This window comes from Aspergillus pseudonomiae (genome assembly GCF_009193645.1).
Source record: "Aspergillus pseudonomiae strain CBS 119388 unplaced genomic scaffold BDV37scaffold_90, whole genome shotgun sequence".
Classification (NCBI taxonomy): Eukaryota; Fungi; Ascomycota; class Eurotiomycetes; order Eurotiales; family Aspergillaceae; genus Aspergillus; species Aspergillus pseudonomiae.
Genome location: NW_022476082.1, coordinates 121,283 through 135,287, shown reverse-complemented (window position 1 = coordinate 135,287; position 14,005 = coordinate 121,283). Strand labels below are relative to the sequence as shown.

The 14,005-nt window shown below is 45.0% G+C and overlaps 5 protein-coding genes across 5 annotated transcripts in view; 3 read left to right on the top strand and 2 right to left on the bottom strand.

Annotated features, from left to right (window-relative positions):
- Window positions 1-729: 729 nt before the first annotated feature.
- On the top strand, window positions 730-1,734 carry BDV37DRAFT_287303 (kinase-like protein; the record flags this gene model as incomplete). Its single annotated transcript, XM_032088079.1, has 3 exons — window positions 730-1,327; window positions 1,375-1,580; window positions 1,630-1,734. The coding sequence occupies 3 exons, from the start codon at window positions 730-732 to the stop codon at window positions 1,732-1,734; spliced, it is 909 nt and encodes a 302-aa protein (XP_031937093.1).
- A 143-nt stretch (window positions 1,735-1,877) lies between these two features.
- Window positions 1,878-4,441, bottom strand: BDV37DRAFT_287302 (uncharacterized protein; the record flags this gene model as incomplete). Its single annotated transcript, XM_032088078.1, has 2 exons — window positions 1,878-3,674; window positions 3,728-4,441. The coding sequence occupies 2 exons, from the start codon at window positions 4,439-4,441 to the stop codon at window positions 1,878-1,880; spliced, it is 2,511 nt and encodes an 836-aa protein (XP_031937092.1).
- Window positions 4,442-4,866: 425 nt separating this feature from the next.
- Window positions 4,867-6,174, top strand: BDV37DRAFT_297536 (casein kinase family protein; the record flags this gene model as incomplete). The annotated part of the gene is made up of 1 exon (XM_032090344.1): window positions 4,867-6,174. One exon carries the CDS (start codon window positions 4,867-4,869, stop codon window positions 6,172-6,174), a length of 1,308 nt encoding a protein of 435 aa, XP_031937091.1.
- Window positions 6,175-6,413: 239 nt separating this feature from the next.
- BDV37DRAFT_275036 (uncharacterized protein) lies at window positions 6,414-6,899 on the bottom strand (the record flags this gene model as incomplete). Its single annotated transcript, XM_032085329.1, has 2 exons — window positions 6,414-6,557; window positions 6,615-6,899. The coding sequence occupies 2 exons, from the start codon at window positions 6,897-6,899 to the stop codon at window positions 6,414-6,416; spliced, it is 429 nt and encodes a 142-aa protein (XP_031937090.1).
- Window positions 6,900-13,974: 7,075 nt separating this feature from the next.
- Window positions 13,975-14,005, top strand: part of BDV37DRAFT_259664 (uncharacterized protein) — a gene marked incomplete at its 5' end in the record, with an annotated part of 819 nt that continues 788 nt past the window's right edge. The window contains one exon of the mRNA XM_032083160.1: window positions 13,975-14,005. This exon is cut by the window's right edge and continues 2 nt beyond it.

The following is a 14,005-nucleotide window of genomic DNA, read 5'->3' as shown; positions in this document are numbered from 1 at the left end:
AACGTTTCGTATTGCAAAATGCGGCTGCCCACAAGACTTGCGAGACCGTATGACTAGACTCTCCACAGGGCGCCCTAGGTACTAAAAAAGAGTGGCCCTACTAGTCTCCATGTGCCTAGGCTAGCCGTAGGGAACTCACAAGTCACTAGGTGGGGGCCCCCATAGGGCACTTAAGACCACCGTAAACTGTGGCACCCCCCAGGCGCCATAACACGTGCCTTTCCACAAAGTTAAAAAGTCCCTTGCTTACTAGATTTTCACTATCATTGGTTTAGCGACAGAGCTATAGCTTACCCATATTATAATTAGAGGCATAATAGTCCCGCAGGGTAAGCCACGATATACAATGATGGCCTGCCACAGGGTTGTCTTGTAAAGGTAGCACACCTAGGCTCGTTGCTGGTACGGACAGCATTTTATAGCATTCACCACCCATACAGGAGAGGGATAACATAGCATATAGGCCTATAATGATGTAGTTCGCAACGTATTAGAGGTCGAAGTTAGTCCAAAATGAATGAATTACTATCGTGTGTTGCGCTTGGTTTCGGATAAACCAAATATCCGACACACTGACGCGTAGGTACCTGCGTGTAGGCAAGAGCCACAGTTTCACAACCAAAGCTAATGAATACGAATGTTTTGTTCCTGGTATAAAGGCTGGCCTAATATTCGAGTTTAAAGCCCAAGTATTTTAGATCATAATTAATCAGAGAATTGAATGCCACAATGACTCAAGGTCAAAGTAACCGTGTCGTTTCGATGTTCCCACGGAGTAACACGGGACAGTCCGGTACACCTAAGCGACCTTTGCCAAGCGGAGAGTCCTCCGAACAAGGCACGAAAAGATACCAGAGGCTCCAGAAAGGCCCTCAGGCTATCACAACAAAAGTTTCATCGCCACTTCCAAGAGAGGCTAGAAACCCATGGGAGAGATATCAGAAGGTGTTCAAGATAGACCAGGCAGGCCCTAGCTATATCGCCCATGCCAAGAATAATACTTTTGCAGAGATGATTGTAAAGGAAGTGAAAGCCCCAAGCAAAAATTGGCTGACAAAGCTCACTTCGACTTCCAACCAAAATGTTGTTCACCTGCAAGAGGCCATGTTCGATAATGACTGCATATATCTCTTCTACGAAGTCATGGACGTGTCTCTGTCCCAGGCCTTTGCGACGCCGCTCGGTCGATTGAAAGCGTATGAAGTAGCTGCATTTAGCCAGGAGCTGTTGCATGGACTCGATTACATACACAAGAATCTCAAGCTTGTGCATGGAGACATTACCGCAAACTGTGTTCTCCTGTCAGTAGAAGGGGCTGTCAAGATAGGTAATAAACTTATCAAGACTCTATCCACAGCAGCTGACATATTACAGCAAATATCGGTACAAGTATGCTCCAGGCTTTAAGTTCGAAGACAGCACAGGCCGATATTCGCTCTGTTGGAAGAATTATTATTGAATGCCTTGAGCCGAGTACATTTTTGGAAAATGGTGACTCTTTAATTTCTGACAGCTGGGATCCAGTCCTGGTCAAATTTTTGGAGTCTACGAAATCAGACTCTATTCAAGAGCTTCTACGGGTAAGTAGGTACATATCACTGTTAAGAACCACAGCTAAAAAAAAATCAGCACGACTTCCTTCAACTCTCTCCGGGACCTTTCTGTCTTAAACCATATATTCGGTTAGCGAGGGAATTGGCATCGAAAGATGTAGAGCTAATTGAGGATGATTAACATTAAATATTCCTACCTTTTGAATTCGATCAGTGAATTATTTCTTTACTATCGACTAAATTCTACTCCTTCGTCCTGTACAGAGCTTGCTTCCTCTTGGTATAAAATTGTAAGAATGTAATTAATCGAAGCATGTTACAATTCTATAGTATTACACCACGCTGGTTTTCCATAACCCATTTATATAGGGAGTCGTCATAGTACGGTAGTTCAATCGTATCGTTTACCCACATATCAACGTCCGGCAGCAAAAGGTCGCTACGGAAGATGCCATCGCGCCCAAAAAGGATGAGAGTTGGAGATTCACGAATGGTAGTCATGACTTGTTCGGCTGTGAGCGATTTAAGCATGGGTGCTTTTTGCATTGTGCTGTCGACTTTTGCGAACCAGACGTTGCCCCATACTCGAAGTAATTGAGGAAACTGGTCTACGCTTGAGGGTGGAAGACAGTACAGCTTTCTCTCAGACACATCAAGCAGTGCGATATAGGGGTAATCTTCCTCAGAGTCACGGAGGTGTGCCACAAATGCCCCTGGGGTAATATTCATATCGCAGACACATAGATCGGGTCGTTGTATTTTGATAGCACTGCTGCCATTATGCGGCTGAATATCCGTTGTAGTTTCGTCGCGCTGTCCAACAGGTGTAGTGCCAGATGGCAGTTGGAGCAGATCTTGCGAGATGTGACCTACTGCGGCAGTCACTGAAGGCCTATCATGCATAACAGCATCTTCCACTGGTGGTGGGATAGTATCTTGCATTGAGAAGCTCTGACCTGCCGTAGCGGTCCCTGAAGGCTCGTCCTGCATCATGGCGTCTTCAAATTGTGGTAATGGGGCCGTTTTTTGAGTTGAAGGACCCTGGAGCTGCTCAGAACCTACGGTCCTAGAAGCTGGTTCTTGGTCATTATAATCCCTCACGTTACCAATGCCTCCACCATAGACAGGGAAGAAGTATGTGAACATATTTCTCTTGACAGCAAAGGTTGACAGGTTCTCTCCAAAGCTCTCGGTGGTAAGAGAATATATATTTCGGAAGAAGAGGTACTTCTGATCCCAGAAAAAAGAGCTCATATCAGTCATCCCACAGCGCTTATCAAGCGACCAAGCTTCCTTTGTATCCGTCGTCAATGATGGACGAGGGGCTATATATGTATTCTTTCGCGCTATCTGTAGGAGGACATCAGCCACTCGCTTACTCCACTCCGAGAGAACTGATTGCTCGTACTCGAAGAGGGCGGGAGGGCGGAGCCTTGTTAAGAGGCTATGAATGGCCTGGAATTCAGGAGAGCGCTCCGGCAAGCTTGATTGGATTATATTACCAGGTAAAACAAACCCAATCTTGCGTACGAGCGTCTTGAAGCTGATCCACAGCTCTTGATGATCAGGTATTTGCCGTGGCTTCGAGTAACGACTGTGGCCGAGAGGGCGCACGTCTGACAGCCCATAAAAATGGCGCATAGCGAAGAGGAAGACCTGACAATAAGCCGACCAAAAGCCAAAACCGCCGTCAGTATGCTCAACGTATTGAAATACATCATCTGAGATCTGAGCTGGGAATTTCTGGTCCGGTGGAGGGACATAATACCTCCGCATAGCTTGTCGAATTGTTCCTTTATAATTGCTTGGCAAGAGCTTTTTCACCACATATATTATTGGCTTTAAATATTTTGTGTCTTCATGGAAGAGCTTCAGGGAAGGTATAATCCCTGGAAACTCCAATATAGCCCGCCGCAAGCGTAATCGAATGTGCGGATCCGTCACTCGAGGAAAGACCAGATTTTGATCAAATATGTCACATATATGACAACGGTCCTGCTCGGACAGGGAGGGACATCGTCCCTGCAGATAATCCACCGTATCTGGGTCCAAAAGTCCGGGCTCATGACAAGTAAGCTTATTCCATGCCGCAAGGATTCCGTAGAGGTAATCGGCTAGTTCCTACTACTGTCAGCACTGTTGATCATGTTTTGAGATTAGACCAGGGGCCAAACCTCGGGGCAATTTAGACTTGAGAGATGAGTTCCCATGTGCCAGGAATGCCATAAAGCGGGGAATTTTAAAAGGGCATCTAGTCCCTCTCGTAAATTGTTATAGCCGTGGTCGTCTTGCCCTGGCTTCTCTTTATATATTTGATAGAAATCACGGCATTTTGTGGGGGTCCATCTTGCCAGCCACTCACCCGCTGCCTCACCATCTCCACGTTTTTGATAATAGCGAACATTGCGAAATATTTCACCGTCACCAAACTCCCGTGAACTGCTATCCGCCTCACGCAGCTTTCTGCGGGACTCTGCGGTCAGTTTTGTGGAGTCGTAGAGAATGAAGTTCCACCATAGGTCGCCATAATCTAGCCACTGGTTGGCAGCTGTAAGTCGATGTTTTCCTTGTAAACAACGTAATTTCCAGCTTTGGTGTAGTTTGATCTCCTTTGGATCGCCTCTGGTTAGCCCTTGCAGTGAATTGAGTGCTAAGAGTTGTTGTAATTCGGACGGCGATAACTCGGCCGGTATCCAAGTCAATGGGTCCATCCGACGACAACCCTCCTTGTCAAACCTGTGGAGAAGGTGCCTGACATTTCGTTGGTCGAGAGATTTTGTGCCGTAAACCTCTAGACCTTCGAAGAGTAGCTGGTCCAGTTGGCGGACTTTGACACTTCCAAGTATGGCGTTGTCTACCTGATGTGCGATATCTAGGTCTTTCGTCATAGTGTATTCTTCAGTGGCTAATCCTCTTCTCATCTGGTAATACAGACCTGTAGGCTCTTTTTTTAATCCGTGGGCCACCTCAGGTAGGCCACGGTGTACAAACTTGTGGCTCTTCTAGTATAATTTGTTGGCGCTTGTTTATTTTAGGATGATCTGACTCCAGCTCAAAAAGTAAGAGGTAGCGCGGCACCATCCTGGGTCATCCAACCAATATGCCTTGGCAGATCCCGCTTATAGATCAACACTCCTCGTTTCGATAACTACTGGAGAAACGTGGCTCCTTCTAATAATCTATTCTGAATATATTCAATACTATCTTCTTCCCTTCCAAATCCACTACTAATATACCAACTGTGGGGTCTACTACAGTGATACATTTATTGATAAGCTTGTTGGATAGCTCCACCGCAATCCTTGCGACCAAAATGACGACTGAGATAGCATCTATAGGGCCATATGAGGTCCTCGCGTGGCCAGATCGGCTGGGGTCTCTTGGGGTTGGTAGGGACTCAGTATCCAGTTATAGCAAAAGCAGTCCAATTAACATTGTGACAGCACGTCATCGACTCACAAGAGAGCGATTTGCAATAAAAGCCGAAAGTATCCAGTCATTAATAAATGAAGCACATATACTTCATGCGGTGTCTGGAGGCATCGGCATACCGCAGTTGCATTGGTTTGAAACGGTTGATGAAAGAGATGTTTTGGTCACGGATTTGTATGGCCCATGTCTGGAGGAAATATTTTGCAAATCCGGCCGCTACTTTAGCATGCAAATGCTGCTCCAGCTTGCAGAACCGCTTCTATCCCGTATAGAGTTTATTCATTCCCGGAATATTATCCATGGTAACCTAAACCCATGGTCCTTTGCCTTAGGCAATATGGAATGGCAAAACCAGCAGGTTCTTCTGGTGGACTTCAACACCCAAATAGCACCTGAGGCGACCATACATTGTGATCTATACGCTGTTGGCCAAATTTTGGCCTATTTCTACAGGGGCAGAGAGTCCTGGGAGCAGTATCAAGAGAGTATGAAAGGTGGTTACGACCAAGAAACTGCCCCGGTAATTGTTCAATACTTCCAAGAAATATCCTCATGCAAGGCCAAGAATCCCGACTACGGACATTTAAAACAGGTCTTTCATACGGCCCTGCAAGACTTAGCATTCCACTTAGCAATTGCATTGGACCTGAAAGGTCCACGAGCAATCACGAAGGGGTTGCCGCCTCGGATAGATGCATTACCATCAATGACCACTGAATCCTTATTCGATGCTCTCAATCTCAAGCTGTCACAGAGTGGTCGACAAATTGGGAGATCTACAGCCACTCTTCGAGCATGCGAATGGCTTGACCTCCTGGAGCTTTTTGACGATATTTTAAAGATATATACTATTATACTTCTCCGAGATAGGCCGTTTGTAAAGAAGGAACAATTTTTGCGTGCATACCAACTTCCAAACCGTCTCTGGAGGGATTTACACTGGTTCCTAAAACGTATCAACAGCGGAACTGACGGCATATCGAGCATCTTTCGGCGTACAATCAATGAGAGGGCATATAAATTCATCTCGGCTTTATATGACATATACCCGTCCTATCGGCCATACTGGACAGAGTATTTGCTAACGCTGGCACGTGAGAGGAAAGAGATTGTACTTATTGACGAGAAACCGGTCTGGACGCAAACTGTACTCTACTGGCAGGTACAGCTCGGTCGAGAAAGGGCGTAGCATATTGCACTTAATTCTTAGACTTTGGTCATATATACAGGCATTGGAGAATCCAAATTGTTTTGTGTTCAAATATCGAGAAAAGGCCAGAATAAATTAAAGTAAGAAAATAAATAAATAAATAAAGGAAACAAAAAGGAATAGATAGTAGTTTAAAAAATCACAGCAGAGGTACGTGAGACAAGGTAAACAGGTATCGATTCCAACAGTGTTAGACCACCCAGAAGAACTAAAGTCTTTCAAAGGATTGGGGTAGTCGAGAGATCTAGTGTTGGTGGCTTTGACAGGTTGTACAGCCGCCGGGTTATGGTGGTAGCTATCTGCTTCTTGTCATTCTTGAAGTTGTCAGGTATCCATATTTCCGCCTTTGGCCAATGCTCTGCCTGATCAGGGTTGCTTTATTAGCCAAAGTGGGAAATTAGAAAACTCGGTATACTGACCACTTCATCCGCCTGTGGTACCCAATCTTCTTGTGGGTGGGAGTTGTAAACTGTGTACCGTATAGAGCGTTGGCGTTTTGGCTTGCTCAAAATCACAGTGTAAATTTTGCAATCCCTCTCGTTCTCAAGCGCATCCAAGTATAAATTATTAAGTTTTGTCAGACAGCTGCGTTTGCCCCGGCGATAGCGTTCTCTATCAGCCTTGAATTTTCTTTTCGGATCATACGTAGCCCGACGGCGCTCACGCCTCTCCTTCCAGGAGGTTCTCTGCTGATGTGGTGGCATGTTCACGAGAGTATACCAAAGATGTTTCTTGAAGTATAGTCAATAGCTCTTGTCAAGCTCTTGTACGTCTATCTATTTATAATAGAATGGCTCTCTAAATGCCACAATATTCCAGGTGAATTTAGTTACTTTCTAAATAAGCTATTCACTATTTTTAACTCCGCGTAACGCTGACGGGTTCCATACACTCGCAGTGAAGCCCTCCCCAGACCCCACTTTTAACTCTAAACAGCTTAGCATTACTGCTATATAGGATAAATTATGGATATATAAAACAACGGGTTAAAAATAGGATTATGGGTCGCAGATGGGGCACAAACTTGGTTCCTGGCGCACCTGCGTCGTCTATTTTATACGCCTAGCATAAGGGTGGCTATTCTTTTCTATCTTTAGTCAATATGAAACGCGTGTAATGGACAAAGCAAAACTATGATGTATTTGTTTAAATACTTTTATAGCGTAAGATATGGATTGCTTGCTAAATACATTATATAATCGTTAAAAACACAAAAATACCAAGCATTTAACCAGCAATAGATCACAGACACAACATAGCAGCAGCTAAAGTAAGGAGTAGAACTAAAGGAGAAACTGCTGAAGCCCCACTTCCCTCAGACACGGAAACAGTCGCAGGGGTAGAGCGCCTTATGGATAGTGCACTTGCACTTTCTGAGCAACCAACTGTCTGCGTGACCGTCACTATCTGGACGGGAGTAATAACGGAAGCCTCGGCAGGGCCAGGGCTTGAACTTGAGGCAGGGCTGCCAATGGGACTACTGGCCGGATTGGAGAGAAGACTCGTTGTGGGCTTGGCAGTGGAAGTAGAACCAGCAAGAGAGCTTCGTGCCGGTGACGCAGTAGAACTTGCGGCTGGATTAATTCCCGGAATACTACTCCGACTAGCGCTTATTTCAGCGCCAGAAACAGAGCTCGGATCACCGCCGGCGCTTCCAACACCGCTTCGCTTTGTATTCTCAATGAACTCCTTCATCCTATCTCCCGGATTAAGTGCAAACACCATGCCAGCATGGCAGTGGGACAATGGTTGGTTTTGTTTGCAAAAAAACCATTGTGGCTCGAGAGAATTTACTGTGATAGTTAAGGTAAGATCTTTTCTGTCTTGTGGATTGTATTGGCCAAAGCCTGTATCCAATCCTCCGATAGGTGAGCATGGATCTCCCAAGCTCGACTGAGTCAATGTATGGTTGAGGCTATAAAATTCAAAAATTATCTGGTCCCCAACATTAGCATTGAGACGATTGGGGGAAAAGGCAGGACTATCTGCCCGCCCAACAGCAATGCTATGCACTGCCTTTCCCTCTATTGTAGCAAAATCGACTGTCAGGTTCTGGTCGATGCTGCGTTCCATAGTATTAGACTCGGAGCACTAAGCACCCGGATCTAGAGAAATAACGTACTCAAGCTTGACCGATAATGCCTGTAAGGCGAAAACCCCGAAAATAAACATACACGCCAGCATGATGCTTATTATAGGCTGATTTAAAGTATTATCCTGATATATTTGGCAGATAAAGGCCTAGATTATGAAAAGTAGTATCCAAATCGTTAAGTGCTCGCTTGTCTTTTAATAGCATGTGTGCCAAGAAGCCACGATTTTAGAAAGCATGGTATTTTTTAGTGGGCTGTAGTATATCGTGGCTCAGAGGAAAATCTATTTAAAGGCCATTATATCACCAGCCATTGATCTATCCAAAATCTGCAGTCGTATTTTCTAAGTACCCCACGCGATCAGCCGGTCTGGTCATATAAGCACACACAAAGCACACAACAGCAATTTTCAATTTATCTCTGGTGATACTTATTTCCGAATCAGTCTTTGAAAATAAATATAAAATCCATATCATCAACTTCCTCAACTGCAACTATATCATAACAAACTCTCTTTCTATACAGCTATTCCACAATGTCTGACACTTCTACTTATCAGGAGCCTGCGGTTACCAGACAAGATGGGACAGAAATAATGGAGGAAGCAGACGTTATTGGGAGTCTTGGCACGGCATCGAACCAAGCTTCTGGTAATAATGCAAACGAGGGCCTGCAGCCTCCCGGTGATACAAACTACTTGTCCCCTTCAGTGGAGGACGCCAACGCTCTTGGACCTCCTGGCACGGTATCGAGCCAAACTTCCGGCAATAATACAAGCGGACAGCCAGAGCCTTCTGGTAAAGCCATCGCATCGAGCAATATAAACCAATTGTTCCCTTCAATGGAGGCCCAGGTTACGACACAGCCCAGTCTAGGACCAAATATAGCTGCACTTCCATCCAACTTAAACGCTACTGATCCCACGATGCCGCAGAATACCCAACAGCCTCTTCCATTAGGCCCTCAAGTCCATGTTCAACCCAACCCATCGAATATTGCATATAATTCTACAAGCAACAGCCATCAAGCTCAGGGAGGAGATTTATCAGAAATACTGCCAGATGCTGTTCCTTTTGACGACGACGGGTTTGCCACAGACGCGGGAGACTCCGATGCTGGAAGTGATACCGACCTGCTTGACGAGGACAATAAGCGCAGAAAAGATCTTAAAAGATCGCAAAAAATAGCCATTCTACATAAAATTGCTGAGCTTCCCTCTGAGGACATAACGAGAGCCATGAAAATGATCCACGAAGCAGTACCAGAAGGATACGGGCTCTCGCTGATGGATTTCGGTGCAATAGTACACCAAGATAAATGGACGGCTGATAAAGATAACTATCCACGAGCACAAGAGGCCTTCAAAAGTAAGTCACTATCATATATACTACGCGCAGTGGAAGCTGACTAAATTCTCAGGGTTGCAGCTTTTTCTTAACATACTTGAACAAAGGCAGGGTGAATTACGCAACAAGAAGGATTGGCTTCTTTTCCATTCCGACAAGCAAGAGAATCCCGATGATACCGGAAAAGGCCTGAGACGATACCATTTCGTTGCGCATCGGCAAGCCACAGAATATCTAAAGGTTCTCTTTAGTTTACTAACTACCCAAGATTCCGAGCAGAATACCAGAAAAGCAAGATCTTGTCTCGATATGATAAATAAGGAAATTGAGAAACAAAATCGAAAGAATAAGCATTCACTGGATCTTGGAAAGGTTGATTACTCACGGATCGAAGGTTTGTGGAGAGCAATTAAGGAGCGGTACGCGATAACTGGCCATAATCAAAATGTGGACGACATCATGCGCCCTCTAAGAATGTTTTGCGAACATTCTCACTATCCCCGAGGGTGGAAAACTGCTCCCCCAACAGAAGATCTCATATATGAGTTAAGAGAGAATTACTGGGGAACTATTTGTGATAGCCTAACCGAAGATTTCACAAAATGGTACAAAAGATGTCTTGCAGGAGCGTCAAGCGACGAATACAAACAGTATTTCCCGAACCTCAACGCTTTCAACCAGGAACTAGCAGAGATAAATCGGGCATATCAGCAAGCGCCTGAAAGCCACTGTCCACCAGTGGAGAAGATCGCAAGTGCTATTCATTTAATTGCTACGCATGTTCGGAACCGCAACAGTACAGATTACAAATCGGCGTCGAAAGAGCTAATGACGTTTGTTGCCGAGGGGGGTTACCCTTGTATGTGGGTACCTGAACTTCTTGATAGCGATGGTGACTGGAAGCCCATCGACCCAAACAGCATAACATCCCCACCGAGCAGCCAAATACCAAACCAACCAGGCGGGCCAGTACCATCATACCCGGAAACCCGGGTGGACCCTCCGGACGTCAACAACGTTCCTGTACTCAACGCACCGCAAACAAATGGGCGACACAGGATGCTTGCTTTCACTCCACATGTAAGCCAACGATGCATTAAGCCTGGCTATACTTCAACTGGGGAGAGGATCCATTACGTGCAGCCCCTTGGTAATCGTGCAAACTTTGTGGTGGAAACACAAGATCAGAAATATCGACTAATCGGGAGCGCGGCTGCTGGTGGCAGACCAGCTATAGAGGGAGCCAAGGCAGCAAATGTTCAACAAACGGTAAACAATCCAAGTGAGATCCAAAACATTCGCACAATGGTACAGATTGGTGGTCAATATGGGTTGTTTTTCGTGGCTGCAGCTCCATGGGATCCAGCAAGCTCAAGATTGCCGTGGTTCGTGGTGGGCTTTTATTATAACGGCAATGGTACAAACATCAGAGTGGCTATATCAAGGTCTAATCTGGGTAAGATTCTGTCACCAAAGCATGCCGATGGACTTATTGTGGAAGGCATAGTGGGTAGTACGGATATGTCTCTACGAGAGGCCTTGGAAAGTCAAGTTGCATGGGTGTCTCTTGAGAATCAGCGGTCTTTCCCGCAAGAGGCCAATTTCCCTCCAGTCATGCGGTCGGCGACTCCAGCTGGAGTAGTATCAGGACCGGCACATTCTATACCGCTGATGTCCCAATCGGGAGCTTTCCCTCCCGCAGCACAGGTGCCAAAGCAGCGTCAGTCTCTTCCCTGGGAAGTATACGAACCGTGGTGGTTCCAAGCACCCAGGACCCAGCAAAAACCGCAAAAGAAACAAACGCAAAAGCAACAACAATACACACAAGGGCAGCCACAAATATTTAGCCACCCTCAGTATACTCCGCAGCAACACTCGCTTATGCAGTCGCAATATCCATACACACAGCAACAGGTCCCGTATACGCAGCAGCAGGCCACATCAATGCAGCAGCTGGCCCCATTAATGCAGCAACTGGCCCCGTATATGCAACAGTTGACCCCATATATTCAGCAACATGTTCCGTATACGCAGCAGCAGGCCCCATTAATGCAACAACAGCCTTACTTCCAGTCACAGATAGCTCCAGTCATAATGTAGCAGCATTTATATGAACGGCACTAAAGGCTGAGGTAAAGAGATTGTTGGATAGCTTCATGTCGGTATAGTATTTTATTTGACTATTACATGGCTTACCTTTCTCGGTTTCTGTTGTCCTTCGTCTTTATAACACCTATTGAGATAAGCTGATCAGTTTTGATATGTTTATGGTATTAATCTATACAATACTTGGTATATCGCTAAAGACTATTTATAGTATTAACTTTAGTCCCAGTAAATTACATAAAGGCTCTTTTTATGGATTGTGATGCTAGCCATACAGGAAAACACCAGATATTCCAGCTGCGTTCAGGACATAGCTCCCTTTTATTAGTGATACCAGGTTATGTAAATGACCCCGTTCCATATAGTCCAATGAATACCCCGAAATGAAAACGTTTCTCCTCAAGGCTCATGTCATCGCCAAACCAGGATGGAGTTGGTAGTGGATAGGTGACTTGTTGCCCAGTGGCTGGGTCTGTGATTACGGCATCGGGTATGTAAAAACTCGCCAATTCATCTAGAACATCCGCCGAGAGTAGATGATACTGTAATATTGTCCGTGGAAACTTCGGATGCGGCTGTCCGGTTGTAAGAGATACAAGAGGCCGTAGGGGTTTTTTCATGTGCTCCACCACTTTGGGAAAGCACCGGTGGAATTTATTTATATTAGAGTATTGCAAAGACATCATCAACTTGTAATGTTGGTTCACATATGTTACAATGCCCCTGTGTTTCCCATGTAGCATATATGTTTATATCTAAGGAGAAGCTTCCTATAAACCGTGGCGCTGTGGCCCATGATACATACACGATGGCCGCAGCGCCACGAGAATCCGTGGCCTTTCATACTATATATATATAGAACGTCTTCCTTATACACCTTATAGCCAGTTTACAGGATATTAATTCCAGAACTAAATATGAGTCTACACAACGCAGCAAGCACGGAACAGCTTGGTGGCCGCCCTGCCAAAGGTAAAAGTTGTGCTTTTACACCTAGTCTAAAGCTAATATAGATAGGATTACATACTTCAGATACCAAGGAGGTATCAGGGAAGTGTGATCCCGACCTCCAGCGATCTACTCCAAGTCAAGCTTTAGTTCTTTCAAACCTCAAGTCTGCCAACGCGAGCCCGGAACTAGGACCTATGTCCTCAATCCTGGGAAATGATTTTATGGAGGACTTAAAGTTACGGGATCAGTTCGAGACTGCACAGTCAGAACTAAAGGATGTACCCTGTGGGTTGAGTGGGATTTCAAAGACGGATTATTATTGGACTTGGTGCTTAGGTAGCCCATGTCTTCATGGGTATTTCCCCCGGTTTATCAAGGGCAAACGTATTACGTGCCCTGCCTCTTTTGAAGCATTCAAGTCATCCAAGCTTAAGCAGGCCTAATTTATTATTGCTTCTTGGCCTTATCTCTTTATCGGACAAGGAGAGAGCAGTGTTAATAAACAATACCGAGGCGATGGTTACTTATTATCTATTGTATTGTTATTTTGCTATCGGCTTTTTAACTGTTGCTGTACCTTATCATACAGTTCGAAATTTTATTTAACTACTCGAATCTATAATCATGAATAGGGTCATTAAGCACTTTGGACTGTTAAACCGATTTTGTAGGCTGGTATTGTAGGCCACAAAAATATCCTTAGCTATAGTACGACTTGGTCGTATCCTAGGCAGCATATGAAATTGATTATAACGCAGGCATTAATACTCTCGTCTATATTCTTAATTAAACAGGGATTTGGTATATCTTACCGGCTAGCATGGGCTCCAGGACAATGTAACCCTACTTATAAAATTGTGGCCTCGTGGCCTATGAAATCAATGATACTACGCCGATTGTGGTGTTGTGGCCTATAGTAAAAAGTGTGGCCAAACGTAATAATATATATATAGTGTTCTTGTTTATTAACTTTTTAACATTGTGGTGTTCTATTATCGATCTATCCTCTATTTTGCTGGCAAAATGACAATGGACTTAGGTTTACTTTCACTCGAATCTGCTGAAACACGTGCTGATGGCAGTTCTCTAGTTCAAGGTATGAGATGGTCTATGTTTCTAGAATTATCTAATTTTTAAAGAAAATGTGCCCCAGGTAAAGCTTCCTGAGGCTCAACAGTATTCGCCCTTCCCGCCTTCTACAGTGACGAGCGAGCCTTTGCCTGGTCGATTTTTCTCACTTGGTCAACCATTCCCTGGCGATCCTGTATCGCTCAATAGCCCATCATTAAACACGCCCCAAAGAATAGTGACATC